Below are 17,496 nucleotides of genomic sequence, written 5' to 3' on the forward strand. Positions count from 1 at the left end.
AACAGAAAGGTTCACTTACTTTTTTTCTGCACTTGTTCAATAAAAGACATGGATGGTACAACTGTCTGTGTGTTATTACCTACATTGTGTTTTTCTAACAATCAGACCACATTATAATAGTAATCAAGGCAGAAATCTAAGGAATTTCACTTCCTTTTTTTTGCAACTGTGTCTACTGATTCATGAATATAACGCTAGGATGACGGTAAAAACTGACACTTATAAAAGGAGAATGATGAAGGAAAGTAAGAGCAACAGGTTATAAAATAGCATGGTCTGAGGAAAGCTGGATGGCAATCCTTAGACCGGATGTAAATACTGATTGACGTGCGGCATAGACCACCCCGGTATTAAAGGGACCCTGGGTATAATGTACAGCAGCACGTTATAAGTCCTCGTTCTCCGCCCGCTCACTCCTGAGCTCTGGCTTGGAAGTTGTTAGCACAGTAATCTGAGCCTTGACTGATATTTTGCAGCTGTCTGGTACTGAGGACACGCTCCACCGGTAGCTAAAAGCTAGCATGCATGTATTGTCTTTGGCGAGCAGCCGGCAGAGGCGTGCTTCCCTCCCCGGTCATTGTCTGTTACAGGCGCTCCGTCCGTTCTTAGTAAATCTGATTTAACGGTTTATTTTCACGGACTCATTTGGCGGTTTTTTTCTTTTCCGCCTGTCTGTAACGTATCTGTTCATTCTGTATCATTTGTACCGACTGCTCTTCAAAACTAACAGGATTAAAGCCCCTTTCTATGAGCGTATGCGGGCGCCTCAGCGCAACTTTTTTGTGCACCGAACGAGTATTTTTTTCCGCATATCGGCGTATTTTATTATTTTGTTAATTTGCGCGCGGCAAACAAAGACGTACCAGCGGCTAATTAGTCTAACGAATTCCAGATGTGTTCTTTTTTCTGGGCAATTACGCAGTGTTTCACGCATCTCCCAACGTATTGCGTGTGCGTTTGCGCGCCCACCATTGACTTCTATGGGGACGATTGCGCAGGGAAATAGAGCGCGCCAAAAAGTATCCATACATATAAATGAACCCATTGATATCAGCGGGCTCTAATCTCTGCATATCGCCCCGTGAGGAGGACTTGTCAACTGGTCAGGGAGAATTGTGAATTTTTAAAGGGGCCGTTACCATATTTTACAGTACTGTGCAAAAGTTTTAGGCAGGTGGTGAAAATGTTTGCCGCAAAGTAAGAATGCGTTCAAAAATAGACGGGTTAATGGTTTATTTGGTCAATTAACAAAATGTAAAGTGAATGAACAAAAGAGAAATGTGAATCCCATCAGTATTTGGTGCGACGTCCTCCATCTTCACAACAGCATCAGTTCTTTTAGGGACACTTGCACACCGTTTTTGAAGGAACTCGGCAGAGAGGTTGTTCCTGACATCTTGGAGAACTAAGCACAGATCTTGTGTCTCTTCATGTAATGACAGACAGACCGGATAATGTGAGATCAGGACTCTGTGGGGCCAAATCAGCACTTCCAGGACTCCCTGTTCTTCTTTATGGTGAAGATAGTTCCTAATGACATTGGTGGATCTTGGGGGTTGTTGTGCTGCTGCAGAATAAATTTGGAGCCAATCAGACTTCTATTTTTTGAAAAAAAAAATCTTATTTTGCAGCAATTTTTCTGACTTGACTGAAACTTTCACAAAGTTCTGCATATTTCGGAAACCAGCTTACCAAAATACAGCGCCGAGATAACCAGCGCATGAAGGGCTGAAGTAGCGCTGTCAGACAGTCCCCAGAGAGTACCACACAATGCTCAGATGAACATTGTTACTCAGAGGTCCGAGATAGATAAGGTGCGATTGAGGAAAACATCCAGCGAAAGGGGATCCCCTGGACGGAGACAAATGGCTCAAAGAGGATGTCAGGAATCGTTCTGACCAACAGGCTACACAGTCAGCTGAATACAACCCTGGGGCTCCAACCACCGTGTCCGAACGCACACCTCACCATTCCTTCTCACGGATGGACTATAACAGCGGACGACCAGTTCCAGCGCCATTGTGTCTAAGAGGAACAGAAAGACGGGACTCCAGCGAGCAAAAGAGCGCAAAACTTGTATCACTGAGCAGCGGAAAAACCTCTCCTGGTCAGTTGGATCCAGATGTCTGTTGCCCCGTGCTGATGGGAGGGCAGAATTTGGCACAAGCAGCATGAATCGCTGACCCCTTCCGGTCCACTGGTCAGAACATGTCAGCACCTCCAGCTGATCTGCGGCAACTACAAGAAGCTTCCTGTCCGCAGGGGCCGATATTCCTGCAGAATGATTTCATCACCCAGTGGAATCTACGCCACAAGGAATTGCTGCAGTTATGGAGGCCAAAGGAGTCCAACGCTACTAGATGGGGCCAGTGACTGAACACACTACAGACAGTGTCCAAATAATTAGTCTGTACAGTACCCCAGTAGTGCAATGCAGTGCCAATTAGCGCCATATTGTGCTCCATTAATCCCACACAGTGCCCCAATCACTCCTAAAGCGTCATATAGTGCCCCTTCACCTTAGGACCCCTTCTTTGTTGCGGTGTCCATTTCTAATGGTAAGTGTGGTGTTATCCCGGATCCATCATATGCCAAAGACCAATGGTGTCCAACGAATGTCATTGACTTATAATGGGGTCCTTCAGGATCCCCCAAGATGTTCATTACTGCGATGGAATCAATAACTCTGCGTGCTGCTGTAGTTTTGCTATCAAATGTGACAAAACCTGCAATGAAAGCAGCTATAGGATCCTCCGATACAGATATTAAGAAAGCCTAAGGGTGGGCTCACATCTGGGTTTCCTGCTCCATTCGGGGAGCAAGTAAGGGGAATCCCCGTGGCCGAATGGCTCCGTCTCAGGATGGACCCGAGCAGTCCAGAACGGGTCATATTGACTATAATGGGGTCTGTTCAGATTTCGCCCAAGGGCTTGGCTTGTAGTGTTTTTTTGTGCCAGATCTGTGGTGGAACCTTCAACCAGAGGTTCCAACCTAGATGTGAAACCACCCTAACCTGCCCTACTGTAGCTCCTTGGTCCCATGGCTGGCCTGCGGATTATATGGATTGGCACAGGCCAGCACGGCGGTGACATATGGACCCCACATGGCCAACGAGTGCACCAAACTAAACGGAAATGACCTGGTTGTTGTGAACAGTTAGGCAGTAGGACACTTCTCTACGGAGATCGTCTACATTAACGACGTTCCAGTTGGTTTGATACAACATAACGGCTTCAGTCTACTTTCTCATGGTTGCATTACAGATATATTCAGCTTCATGTGCCTTGGAAAGCTCTGGAGAGCGGCGATTCCCAGAGGCCCCCCGTGTACATAGTAAAGTGCGGGTTTATTTATAAACAAGGTCACGCTTCAGTCTTGCTCATAGCAATCTCATCGCTGCATGGCGATACAGGGAATACGAAAATAGGAGTTGTTTATTCCATGGAGGCAATGCTTTTATCAAGGACGGACGGGCCAAAAAGGCAGCTAAGGGGACTTTGCAAAAAGAGGGCTCAGCCCTGGATGGTCCCATCCCATTTCCTTTTGGGTGGAGAGAACTTGTGCTAAAGTCTGCTCCATGTTAGTAAGGCTGGCGGTTGTCCTTTTGTAGTTGTGGTTGGTTGTAGGTAACCAATAACCAGCAAAAATAACACATAAACCCAAAGAATAACAAAAAGAAGGAACCATCTGAAGGAAATAGTGGAGGAAAGAGCATGTAGAAAAACAAGTTAGGAGAGAAACTGTAACACCAAGGAAGAGCAGGAAAGAAAGGGGTCGGGCGGGAAGAAGGGGTACGGATGTAGCAAACTTTAACTTGACTCTTAACTTGTTAACTTTATTTGCCCTTTCAATTGTTTTTCAATGGCTTTTGTTGCATTAAGATAACTTGTGGTAAAAAAAAAGTTATCACCATCAAGTTCCACCTTGCTGCATTTATAAATGAGAAAGTCGGAGAAACTAGAAGAGGGGGAGAGGATGAGGTAGCTGGGATAGGGGTCTTCCCTTCAACTACCCCATTAATAACAGTGGAGTTTAATTTGTTGTGTGTGGGGTGGTTGTCCTTGGACCATAAAAGTTGATTGGGGAAAGTTGCGTGTTATTTTTATTACATGTCATAGCAGCATGGGATGGCAGGGTGGGGGGTCCTTGGAGTTAGTGTGAAACTAGGGGTCTAAGGGTTTTCATGGGAAACGTGGGTTATAGTGGTTATGTTCCTCCTAAAAAGTTATATGGAGTTTTTATTATCATTTCTGGCCTGGCTTACTTTGGGCTCCAATTGGGTGGTGTCCTCAGGAGTGGTATGGTTACCGGAGTATAACCATCTGCAGTTGGGTGTAGTGCCCTCAAGCCTGTAGGTTTCGGTTGGGCGTCATTGTAGGTGGTGGTCAGATTGATGGCCAAATCTTGTAGCTCCAAGTACTTCTTTCCCTTTCACGTATGGTTGTCTGCTGGAGTGTTTTGAAAAAACTGATGGTTATATTTTAATGTTTAGGTTTTTGTAAAAGTTTGTTCATACATGGTTGCTGTGTCCAGTTTAATCCATCCTCATGTGCATGTGCCCTTTTGTTGGAAAAGTGGGAGAAAGTTTGGGATTTGGGCAGGATATCGGTCACTAGCTGGGTATTGGGCAGGTGGTAGTGTTTTGATGGACTGATCTCTGCTGTGCCAATGTCATGGTTGTCACTAGGCTTTACCAACTTGGTAGTAACTTGGGTTCAATTCATCCTGGTCCTAAATTTCAGAGCTATGCTATATGGTGTCAGTTAATACTGTAGCCTTCTTATCTACTCTACCCTATAGCATTCATATTGTCTACATATAATGATAATGTCTCATGTTGGCAATAACAAGGCAAGGAGCAGATAAATGCAAAGAGTCTGTTGTGTGTTGCAGTGCCGGAACATTACCCGTCACCTTCCGCTGTCTGGAAGAAAACCTAGGTATTGACAAGAGAGTAACACGGTTTGTGCTTCCTGTTGGGGCCACCATTAATATGGATGGAACTGCTCTGTATGAAGCTGTGGCGGCCATCTTTATTGCCCAGATGAACGGTGTGATACTGGATGGAGGACAGATCGTAACAGTGAGGTGAGCAACCACATTTTACTAGATACTGTATTGCAAAGTTGCAACCTAATGTCTGAGATCCCGCTTATATTTGATATCTGAGAATTCTCTAAATTGTAGAAAGAATGGTCAAAAAACCAAATCCGTGCTCACTAGAGAGATTTAGTGGTGGAATGGAAAAATAGGCACAACTAACATGGCTTGTGTGGGTAACCTAGGTACTGGGCACCTCCCCACTCCACCAGTGCACAGTTCTTTATAACTCCATCAAATGTGCTCAGTAGAGGAGACAGCTTCTTGGCCATCAGTAGAAAGCTGAACCAGAATCCATGGCAGACACCTCTAAACTCCCTCGGACCACTGTCTTGGTCACAGCCTAACTATTTTGATGTAGGACAATCCTTAAGAACACATATCCTCCACTCTTAGCACTTTCTCTGTACTGCCACTCCAAGTAGCAGTCTAACCTCACTTTATAGGATCCTCTTCATGCAAGAATAGACCCTGCATCTTGCACTTCCGCTCTCCAACAACCTAACAAAGTATGTTAGGTTGAAAACAGTCATATCTCTATCCAGTTCAGCCTGTTTTCCCCCCCAATGTTGATCCAGAGGAAGACCAAAAAAAACCCCAATGAGGTAGAAACCAATGTTCCTCATTTAAGGGAGAAGTAAAAGTTCCTTCCGGCCTCCAATCTGGCAATCAGAACTATCCCTGGATCCCCGACCCTTCTGAAATAATCAGTGACTATAACATGTAATATTGTAACGCTCAAGAAAGGCATCCAGGCTCCTCTTGTACTCTTTTATTGAATTCGCCACCAGCGCGTCCTCAGGAGAGAGTTCCATAGTCTCACTGCTCTTACAGTAAAAAACCCCCTACTATGACAGTGTAGAAACCTTCTTTCCTTTAGACATTGAGGGCCCCCCTTGTTACAGTCACAGTCCTGAGTATAAAGAGATTATGGATGAGATCTCTGTACGAACCCCTGATATATTTACCTAGGGGCATGATACTACTTCATGTACTGCAATCAAAGCATGGGGCCTTGTAGACCCCCTCTGCACGTAGAACATCCTACTGGAGGATAGTTCGACAGCAGACTTGATCCCAGCATTAGTGGGAACCAGAGTAAGAAGACACCATAAACACCCCCAAATAAATATTTGGGCATGAATTTGTCACTTCCAGTCAAGTTTGTCGGCCACTGATAGGTGGAATGGACTCCATAGACTTTCTATAGAGCTGGTACACCGCTCCGAGCAAAGTCAGGAAAACAGCCGACCGAGCACAGAACTCAGATGACCATTCATTTTAGCAATTAGTGGGGATCTCAACATCTGAACCTCCACCAATCAGAACTTCTGACATCATTATATACTAGTAGCCCCTCCACATTGAAGTAAGTCAACCTGATTTATCATTTACCCTTTATGCCACAATATGTATTTGGTGGTTTTTCTTGAGTGGTTTCCCATGTTTTTTCTCTTTGTTTATGGTATCTCTAGACAGTGGCAGCCTCTTAGCAACTTAGAACTAAAGTCCTTTGGAAGTGACCATAGCCCAGGCCTTTCTCTACAGAACTGTTAGATCATGGAGTGTCCCCTCCTCTCTTCACTCACCTGGGGGTCTAAAGTGTATTGTTAATTTTTCACTTTGTGTATTTTTGTTCCCCAGCTTGACAGCCACATTGGCCAGCGTTGGAGCAGCTAGTATCCCCAGTGCCGGCCTGGTGACCATGCTTCTCATCTTGACGGCTGTGGGGCTGCCCACGCAGGACATCAGTCTACTCGTCGCTGTGGACTGGCTTCTGTAAGTATTGGGCGGTGAAAACCTCTGTAAGATGATTATCCAAAATTGCAGAACAAAATGATCTTCGTAGAGGAGCGGTCCAATAAGCTCATCATATATGGGGATTGGAAAATCGGCTGAGAAAAGTTTAGACTAAGGGCAGTTTCCCCAAACATGCTGTGGATCCAGCTTTAGTTAAGCTGGAATCAGCTGTTGAACTTGGTTTAAGGAAAAAGGGCGGCACCAACACTTTTTGATCTAAGTTTTGCAAAACCAAGTTCACTTACTCTGCGACCAAAGGTTGAGTGAACCTAGGAGTAATGTATAGCAGATGGTGATTGGTGATTGTAGTCAGCTGATCTTTCCAGCATTTATACTGAAAGTAAAAACATGGCTGCTGCCAGCAGCAAATGTGGGTGTAATTTCACCATCCAGGAAAGGCCTATCAAGTTATAAGTCCACCATCTTGTATTGCTGAACTAAGTCCAGCCAAAATCAGGGGATCCTATTGAACCTAGATTTGAACCAAAATCACGGGCTAAACCCATGTTGGTGCAACGTTTTTCTACTTGATCCCAGATCATAACTTTGGTGCAACCGGCCCTAGGTCAAGGGTTGTATTCTCCAAGCAGTGGACTTTTAAAGAGAATACATTGTATAGTACATCCATTTGTTCAGTGCTGGAAAGTCCCTCAAGGTCTCAGCAACTCCATATTTTAGAAAATGTTATCCTCAACTTCTGTTCACACATTCTATTATCTACCTTTGGCTGCCATATTGGTTGGGTGGGAACTACAAGAGAATGAATAGCTGCCACCCCATATGCTATCAACCCCATATTCACAACTTCAGATCAGCTAGGAATCGTGACCATATCTCATTGCCCATGTGTGTTCTACTGGGATGGCATGACTTAGGTAGGCCATCATAGTCTTTTCTTTGTGTGGACCAATAACCATTTTTTACTTTTGACCATAACTAGAGTTCAACTTCTTTCTTCTAACCCACACCCCAAAAACAAAATGTGGACTCTGACTGGTTACGTTGGGCGATATTACCCCTTTGTATGACCAATGCTCATAACTCTTGTGTCTCTTCAATATAAGGGACCGTATGAGGACTTCCGTCAACGTGGTTGGTGATTCCTTTGGTGCCGGTATAGTCTATCATCTCTCCAAGGCAGAGTTGGAAGCTCTGGATAAGCAGCACGCACAGCAGGAGCTAGAAATGACCAAGACTCAGTCCATCTACGACGACATGAAGAACCACAGGGAGAATAACTCAAACCAATGCATTTACGCAGCGCACAATTCTGTTGTAGTCGACGACTGCAAGGTACCGTTCACCTTTATGGATATCGAGACCTGTATATAGACTGCATGCTCCAGGGTTGCATCTGCATGCCCGATTTTGCTGTTGTATGTTTATATCCTGTTGCAATTACAACAGGCCAAGTCACCCCCAATATAGCGTCCCAAACCTTAATGGTTACATTGTAAGTTGGCGTGAAGTTACTAGAAGCAAATGTTCTCTCTTTTTGCTACAGTGTATCATGGAATAGTGAGCATGACACAACAGGGAATTTTCACTAATGACATTCACTGAGCAGTACGTCAGTATGCAATATTAAGGAGGTTGTCCATTTGTAAACTTTTGGTGGTGTGTCCACAGATAGACCATCAATAGTAGATCGGCGGGTGTCCACCATACAGCACCTCCTTTATTGAGCTGTCTATGCTTGTGCACTGAGCTGATTTCTGTAGGAAGGGGACAGCTCCATTTCCACTACAGTGGCAAGTTCTGGTATTACAGGCAAAGTTCCCATTGAAGTGAATGGCCTGCAATACCAAAACTGGCCACTGAGAATGGAGCAGTCTGCTTCAGCTCATTGCATAAGTACACCAGCCCAGAGAACAGTGGATCAGTAGATGTCCTGGCTAACGAACCCTCGATTATAATCTACTATTGATGGCCCATCCTAAGAATAGGCCATCAGTAGTTTAATGGAAAACCCCTTTAATGCAGTGTATACAGTTTCCTCAACACTGTGGTGGAGGAATTAGGTACTGGATCTCAGCAATGTCAGTTGGCAAAAGTGGTGGAGGACTAAATTAATATGGTGCTCAGCCTGAATGCCACTCTTTACAATTTAGTTGCACCACAAAAACTTAGTAATCACATTCATAAATATACCTCAATATGTCCTTGGAGTTCTGCTCTAACCAGTATAATTGCTAATATCGATATTAAAAGACAACCCCTACTTGTTAGGAGGGTCCCTCAACAATAAGCTGATCACAAAGTGTCCCTCGGCCTTGATCCCCTGCAGTCAACTGTGATCTGTGGGTAAGCTTGGCAGTAAGTGTTTATTTTCTCTGCAGCACCTCCACAGGAAAAATGAAGTATTACACACTGCTCATTTACTTCAATGAGTTGGCTGTATAATACAGCACAGGATGGGTCCTCCAGAGCAAGAGATGCTCTTTGCAGCCGCTCTCCACCTTGGCCAAGAGAGGAGAGCCCTAAATAGAGGACCCCCTGTAAGAACTCCCTAATGGGGTATATGAAAATGGGTTTTCTAAACGAGACCATCCATGCAGAAGGCACAATGCACCTTTATTAAGGCCAGTAATGTTAGGCTTATTTAAAAGAAACTTTTTGATATATTTATTTTAATATTTTATTTTTAGGTTTTTAATATTATTTATTTATATAATAAACATTTTTTGTTATCTGTTATGTTTTTAATTTATTGATTTAGATAAATATTTGCATTCTATTTACAGAATGTTAAGCTAATAAAGTTTTAAGTTATTTTTTTTATTTATTTTTGTACTAAATTAACTATAATTAAAGGGGTTTTCTGGTAAAATAAAACTCTGATGGCAGTGCAGGCAATGATATCTAAAGTAGCTAATTTAAAGGGACACTGTGACCACCGAACACCACCGTGATCTAAGTTATGGTGTTGTTTTTGGAGGTAATGGGGAACCAGGGGATGTATTTTTTTTATACTTACCTGCTCCCCACTTCCTGCGGTGTCCCACGATGAAATCCACATGTGGTCTGAAAATCTGAAACCGGGGAACACCACAGGAGCTGGGGAGCAGGTAAGTATAAAAAATGCATTCCCTGGCTCCCCATCACCTCTCCAAACAGCATCATAACTTAGGGTATCTTTACAGTGGAGCATTGGTCGTTCTGTGAATGGAGGTGGAGTGACTGGAGATCACTCGGGCCTCCCGCCTCCATTCACAGCCAACAGGCAGTCGCTCACACATTGAGCTGCTCTGTCTATAGGCCTGACAGTTGCTTGGTTTTTAGTTTAGTTTTGCTGATATATATATATTAATAGGGCCCCAGAGACTACAATGGATGTCATATTAGAAACTCAGTGCAGCTTGCAGTCTTGAAGGGGTTGTCCAGTTGTACTCTGTTAATGGACTATCAATAGTAAATCAGCGGGGATCTACCGCCCAGGATCCCTGTCAGTCAGTTTTTTTCTGAGTTTGTGCACTCATGCACTAAATTAATTTCTGCAGGCAGCAGACAGCTCCGTTCCCACTGCAGTGGCCAGGCGTGGTATTACATTTATAGTTCACACTGAAGTGAATGGGAACTCTGCCTGTAATACCAAGCCTGCCCACTGCAGTGGAAATGGAGCTGTCTGCTTCCTGACAAAATCAGCTCAGTGCACAAGGACACTGCCCCAGAGAACAGCTGATCAGCAGGAGTCCTGGCAACAGACCCCTGCTCATTTTCTATTGATGACCTATCAATGGTTTACGGTACAACTGGACAACCCCTTTAAGGCTTCTTCCATGATACACGGTAACATATTAGCTTTCCAGAACTGTAAACATTTTGTTCAGTTTTCCCAGCATTGAGTGTAGTCATTGTTATTACCGATGTATTCAACGCCAAATGAACGCTCAGTGTACCAGAGCTGGGCTATGCAAATAGCGTAGGTGCGCTATGATAATAACGTAGCGCACCGTGACAGTCATGTAAAGGAATAGTACATATGTATTATATTGTTGTGCCTTTTTTGCTGGTCAAGGGGTTTGTTACCTGTTGAAGGACAGGGTAATGCCAAGCTTTCTGACGGCAAAGGGGTTAGAGGATATCTGTCAGCATCCCTACAGCTATTAAATCAGCAGCAAGGCAAGGATGCTACATGGGGAACAGGCTACACTTACCTCCCCACTGCTCAGTCTGCCCAAGGAGCCTTGTAACCACCAAGCATTGTATGTAAAGGATACTGGAGTAGTCCGATGGGCGATTCACTGTCGGATAGTGGTCCTGGGTCATGATTGCTACTAATATCATATTTCAGCCATGAATCAAAAGCCACGTGGAGAGGTTGGTGATCACTTACTACAGAAATCCCAAGATCACCATCCAGCAGTGAACCGCCCATGGGACCGCTCTAGTGTCCTTTACATATGGTACAGATTTCAGGGCTCCTGAAACAGACTGAGCAGTGGGGAAGAATGTATACCCTATCGCCCATGTCGGCGCCCCTGCTATGCTATTACTGGTTTAGTAGCCACAGGGACGCTGATAGATGTCCTTCAATAAGATGCCAACACAATTTTGTATATATATATATCTATACATACAATATAGGCTGGAATTATAATGGAAGCCTCCATTTTCCATTGACTCTTAAATGATGGAAATGTTGCTATTTCTTGAAGAATTGGTGCACAGAGTGGCGGCTTCCATTGTGCGTAGCCAATAGTTTCCCCTTAAATCCCCCCCCTAGTCACCAGTTACATCCTGCCTGGGAATTCTGTATTATATTTGGGGTATTATGGCTACCTTTGCATGATGACTTTTTGTATATTTTTGTATAATCATCTTTTCATTGTTACTTTGTATCTTTTTGTAATGCATGCCAATCCTTTCCTCTTACGGACGGGAGGGATGTTTTTATTGTTTTTTTGTTGAAATGTTGGTGCATTTTGTCATGTTTCCATGTTCCAACGCTCTCATGTATCCAGTATTTCCACCGAGTCGAATACCAGTCCTGTCTCTAGGTGTTGTGTTCACTGCGGGGACCTTAGCATGTAAGGTAAGGCACAGACATGCTCTTAAGGGTAGATGTAGTGGATTATCGTAGTCTTAATGGAACTGTAGATTAGTGATGTCTACAAAAGACTGAATAGTCTAGAAAATAACGTTCTCCTTCCTTCCGAAACACTAAATCATCAAGACCTTAAAGCAGACACTTTGGACAAACCTTTTTGGTTAGAAGAGTCCCCCGATGATAATTTAACTGGTTGTCCCTTTGTTGAGACTTCCAGTGATCAGCTGTGATCTATGAGGAGTCCTAGCAGCAGGTGTTCAAGTTCCCTGCAGCACCTCCACAGGAGAAATGAAGTATTACACAGTTCTCATTGAAATTAATCTGCTGGGTCCTCCAGAGTATGAGATGTATTTTGTCGCCACTCTCTGCCCTGGCTACTATATAAGGTCCTTAAAGTAGGAACCCCCACCCCCCTCTTAACTTAATTCATGGAATTTTATCAGAATAGCAGAATAAAGTGAGTATATAAAGACGAACCTATACAGACGATGGTCAGACTGATCAGAATAATTGGGTTTAGTTTCTTACAGGGCACTTGGATAAGGGTTGTCTTCATGAAACAACCCCTTTAAAGCATTGTGATTAGATAGTAAACCGGAAAGCTTCAGCTGCTAAAATGGTTCATAATCGTAATATACTCAAAGCTTGGAGTAATTAAAGTTTATGTTCAGTTTGGAAAAAGTTGAGCAACTTTGTAAATATGTTACATGTGAGGAGTGTGCCTGGAAAGAAGCAGGGGCATTGTTTCCAGTAACAAGCAGAAGAATTGCTTTGGAGCGTAATGTAGGCTATAACTCAGGAGCAGTACTGGATAAGGAATGCTGTGTGCCGTATATAAAGGACCTATGTACACAGTGACTCCACCAGCAGAATAGTGAGTGCAGCTCTGGAGTATAATACAGCATGTAACACAGGATCAGTACAGGATAAGTAATGTATGTACACAGTGACTCCACCAGCAGAATAGTGAGTGCAGCTCTGGAGTATAATACAGGATGTAACTCAGGAGCAGTACAGGATAAGTAATGTATGTACACAGTGACTCCCCCAGCAGAATAGTGAGTACAGCTCTGGAGTATAATACAGGATGTAACTCAGGAGCAGTACAGGATAAGTAATATATGTACACAGTAACCCCAACAGCAGAATAGTGAGTGCAGCTCTGGGGTATAATACAGGATCAGTACAGGATAAGTAATGTATGTACACAGTGACTCCACCAGCAGAATAGTGAGTGCAGCTCTGGAGTATAATACAGGATGTAACTCAGGATCAGTACAGTATAAGTAATGTATGTACACAGTGACTCTACCAGCAGAATAGTGAGAGCAGCTCTGGAGTATAATACAGGATGGCACTCAGGATCAGTACAGAATAATTAATGTATGTACACAGAGACTCCAACAGCAGAATAGTGAGTGCAGCTCTGGGGTATAATACAGGATGTAACTCAGGATCAGTACAGGATAAGTAATGTATGTACACAGTGACTCCACCAGCAGAATAGTGAGTGTATCTCTGGAGTATAATACAGGATGTAACTCAGGATCAGTACAGGGTAAGTAATGTATGTACACAGCGACTCCACCAGCAGAATAGTGAGTGCAGCTCTGGAGTATAATATAGGATGTAACTCAGGATCAGTACAGGATAAGTAATGTATGTACACAGTGACTCCACCAGCACAATGGTGAGTGCAGCTCTGGAGTATAATACAGCATGGAACTCAGGATCAGTACAGGATAAGTAATGTATGTACACAGTGACTTCACCAGCAGAATAGTGAGTGCAGCTCTGAAGTATAATACAGGATCAGTACAGGATAAGTAATCTATGTACACAGTGACTTCACCAGCAGAATAGTGAGTGCAGCTCTGGAGAATAATAAAGGATGTAACTCAGGGTCAATAATGTATTTACAAAGTAATTCCACTTTTTTAGGCAGATTAATTCTATGTAGGGTAAAATAATATTTCTAGGTGAATATTGCCTATAAATAATCGAATTACTGTTATTTTTCTACAGTTGTATATAGTAAATGTATATAAGTTGCCAGTTGAGAGCAGCTCTTATTTCCTGTTATAACTGTGTTAGTTTAGGTTACAGACTTTGTACTCCTCACATCGCACAATGCCGATTCTCTGGGATCTGTCCCCATTTAATATAGTGGGTAAACCCCCCCTAAAGCCCGTCATGTGCTTCCGACCCCTCCCAGCACTGTTCTTATGGCAGTGGTCCCATGTTACTGTATATATTTGTATAGTATTGATAAGACAATGAGTGGACTATGTGATCTGTAACGCGGTTGCACTTTTTCTCAAGTGACGCTAATCATGCAGCTGTTTTTCATGCATTAAAGGAACTTTGCTAGATTCTGCTGCCTGCGTTTTCCTGACTCCTGTCGCCTGCTATGTGCATGTGTGGAGCTGCCGCCCTTCCCTGCATGTGGTTGATAAATGTGCTTGCTCGCTTGCTTGCTTGCTGCATGGTAAATACTTTTCTTGCCTTCTCTGCACTAACACTATAGGCCTTTATCAAGATCCCCTAGAAATAATGAACCTCCAGCAGCAGCATTATAAGCTATGTGAACATGCTTGAGGTATATGGAATTGCCCATAGTATAGGGTTGCCCAAACCAGGTCATTCCAGATCAAGAGGGATCATGTATTTTTAGGTGCATACCCCAAGTATATCGCGATGGCAATTTAATTTTGCCACTTTTCTTTACCCCTCCTGGACAACATAACTTTACCATAATTAAAAACCTATATAGCAAAAGTAACCAAGCATAAGAGACACACTTGGGAACCACAGGTATAGTCAAGGACGTAGCTATAGGGGGTCAAAGTCACACCTGGCCCTGGTGCCCAAAGGAGTCCAAAGACCCCTCTGTCTAATGAGAAGACCAGTATGATAAATGTCACATAGTAGGTTGGAGGCCTGTTGTATGTTTGGCCCAGGAGCTTCAAGTTAAACTTTTGGCTGCTATAGCAGAAGATGGAGAAGAGTTTGGTTCCTACATCTCTTTATGGATATGGGGTGGACACATTAACTCAGCCATGGAACCACTGATGTAGGATTTGTGGTCATAGATGGCCATATTGCTCCTTGGCACCAACTACTCTTGAGACATAAACCCTTTTTGAACCAACACAATTACAGTGCAGCGCTCTTCCTAATGAGGAAAGGGGAAAAAAAGTGACCTCTGACCCCAGGGGACAAAATTTGTCCAGGGACCGGAGGTGTGGTTATATTGTGTGATACCCTTTTTTCTCCCCAGTCTGCAGCTTATCCACCTGTTCACAGGCCCATCTTCATTCTGGCTGTGGCTCCCCTGTCACTGCTCATAGTTGGGAAGTGTATGTTGCTATCCTATTGGCCAGTACTGCTCATGTGAGCTGTTCTGGCCAATTAGAGCACTGTGTAATGTCTTAGACTACTCATGCATCACTGGTGGTCAGTGTGAATTGGGAAGTCTAAGAATCACTGAAGAATAAAGAAGAACCACATGAAAGGGTGGTTTGGCTTAAGATTGGGGAAAAGAAGGGCAACGGGTAATATAATACCCCCTCCCCAATACCTAGACAAATCTTGTAGTGGGAATAGAAACTCGCTTTAAATTGCTCAGTGACTTATCACTCAATGTGATCACTCAAATATTAACTCGATATTAGATCATGCAACATTGGTCCAAGTAGGGCCACAGATGTCCAACAATATTATATCACTATGTATGCAACCCATGGTCATGGTCACTCCCATCATGGCCACTGAAATTAGGCTGTGCCATAACCATGAATCTGGTGGGGCCAATATAGTTAAAAAGTGGTCGAAATTCAGTAACATTATATCTATGGTATAGGCCTTGAAACAATTAACCTTCATGCAATAGATATCTTCCTCTCTTAGCTAACAGGATATGTTGGGGCGGAAGCTTTGGAAACACCTTAGGTTGGTCCTTCAGACTTTTTGTAGAAATCCAAGGTCTTCCAAAAGCTTGGACCTCAAAGTATTGCTTTAATTACACTACTTCCACTTTCATTGGTGGCTAACAAGGTCCAACACTACTCTTCCCTACCTTACTACAACATTACTGATCTTCTAACCCTACATCCATCCACCTTCGACACAATCACATAGGGAAGTTGCTCATCTCTCGGCTATCCGAGGGGGTTGAAATTGTTTTCTTTGGAGCTAGATCATAACCGTGATCATTTTCAGGTGACGCTGGCAAACAACGGCAAAACGGCAGACTTCAATGCTGTAGTCGAAGAACCTCTGGAAGCGTAAGGGTGAAAGAACACCACCGCCACAGCCTGTCTTCATGAAGAGCGTTAGCGTGCAGTACGATTTGATGAATCTCATTTCACCCATAGCTACCCAGCACAACCCTTACAGTCATAGCACAGAAAACCTTTTTTTGGGGGCGTCCGAATATGCAAAATGGGCAAAACCAGACCAATGACTGACTTGGTCTTGGGGTGTCGAGAATGTTCGAATGAGCTCACACCTCCTTGTAAGAACTCAGGAATCAAACGTGAAGAATTTGGAAGGTTTCTGTCTACAGGACAGTGTTCATTACATTCCGTTTAATGGCTGGTCTTCTATCTGTTCCATGTCAGGATCTACGTTCAGTACAAATACATGGTATTACATAGCGGTGACCAACTTGTTTACTCAACAACTACTACCGGAGTCTTGTATTTTACTACTATCCGATTCTATATATATATGTCATGATGAATCTTTTATTCCGCAGTCTTCCTGCTGTAGGCCTGATGCAATGTTAATGTTATCAGCAATGAAGAATTCTTCTGGCTTCATACTTTTAGTGACCATTGACCATCTAACCAAGATTCTATATCATATATTTTGTATGCATATATTTATAGGTTGCGGTCTATTTCGGAAGAGACTTTATCGCATAGCACTGATGTCATTGTTCTTGAATTTAACGAAATCTTCCTTAAAATGTGAAATTTTATTTGAAATTCAGAAACCTGTGACTTGTATTATTTCGGTGTACCTTGTGTTTTATGGTGTTTTTATGCTCATTTTTTATTTTCTCAGTATGTATTATTTTATTATGTTTTTCACCATTTTTTGCTTTATCGGTGATAGACTAGAGATAGGCTAGAGATTTCCTTGTACTCATTAACATTAGATCATGTACATTTGATGGTTATTAGAGCACATATTGAAATGATCATTTAGGAATTAAGCATTTTGTTAGCACAATTCCTGTATTAAAAAAGGGTCAAAAATAACCCGTTTGGATATAGATTTATTTTTTTGGTCAGAGTACAGAATTAACCATGTTGGCTTTCTGTGCTTTTTTCAGACATATTAATGCAATAAGTATGAAGGGATAAGAAAAATATCTAATTATTGAGTTTTTTTTTTATTAAGCAATTTAAAAAAAAATTTTACCAAAATTTTCTATTCACTTTTTGAAATTGAATTCTAATGGGTTAATTATTATTTACTTTCACCCACATTCTTATGAACTGTCAATAAGGTTAAAGGGAATGTATCACCTATAATTT

General features: G+C 42.8%; 1 protein-coding gene across 1 annotated transcript in view; it reads left to right on the forward strand.

Moving 5' to 3' along the window:
• Positions 1 to 16,880, forward strand: part of SLC1A2 (solute carrier family 1 member 2) — a 116,240-nt gene extending 99,360 nt beyond the window's left edge. The window contains exons 8-11 of the mRNA XM_066582484.1: positions 4,894 to 5,088; positions 6,745 to 6,879; positions 7,965 to 8,193; positions 16,172 to 16,880. Of these exons, the coding sequence (XP_066438581.1) occupies positions 4,894 to 5,088; positions 6,745 to 6,879; positions 7,965 to 8,193; positions 16,172 to 16,240 (628 nt within the window). The 3' untranslated portion in view covers positions 16,241 to 16,880. The remainder of the gene's footprint in view (positions 1 to 4,893; positions 5,089 to 6,744; positions 6,880 to 7,964; positions 8,194 to 16,171) is intronic.
• The last annotated feature ends 616 nt before the right edge of the window (positions 16,881 to 17,496 follow it).

The sequence above is a fragment of the Eleutherodactylus coqui genome, chromosome 11 (assembly GCF_035609145.1).
Source record: "Eleutherodactylus coqui strain aEleCoq1 chromosome 11, aEleCoq1.hap1, whole genome shotgun sequence".
Classification (NCBI taxonomy): domain Eukaryota; kingdom Metazoa; phylum Chordata; class Amphibia; order Anura; family Eleutherodactylidae; genus Eleutherodactylus; species Eleutherodactylus coqui.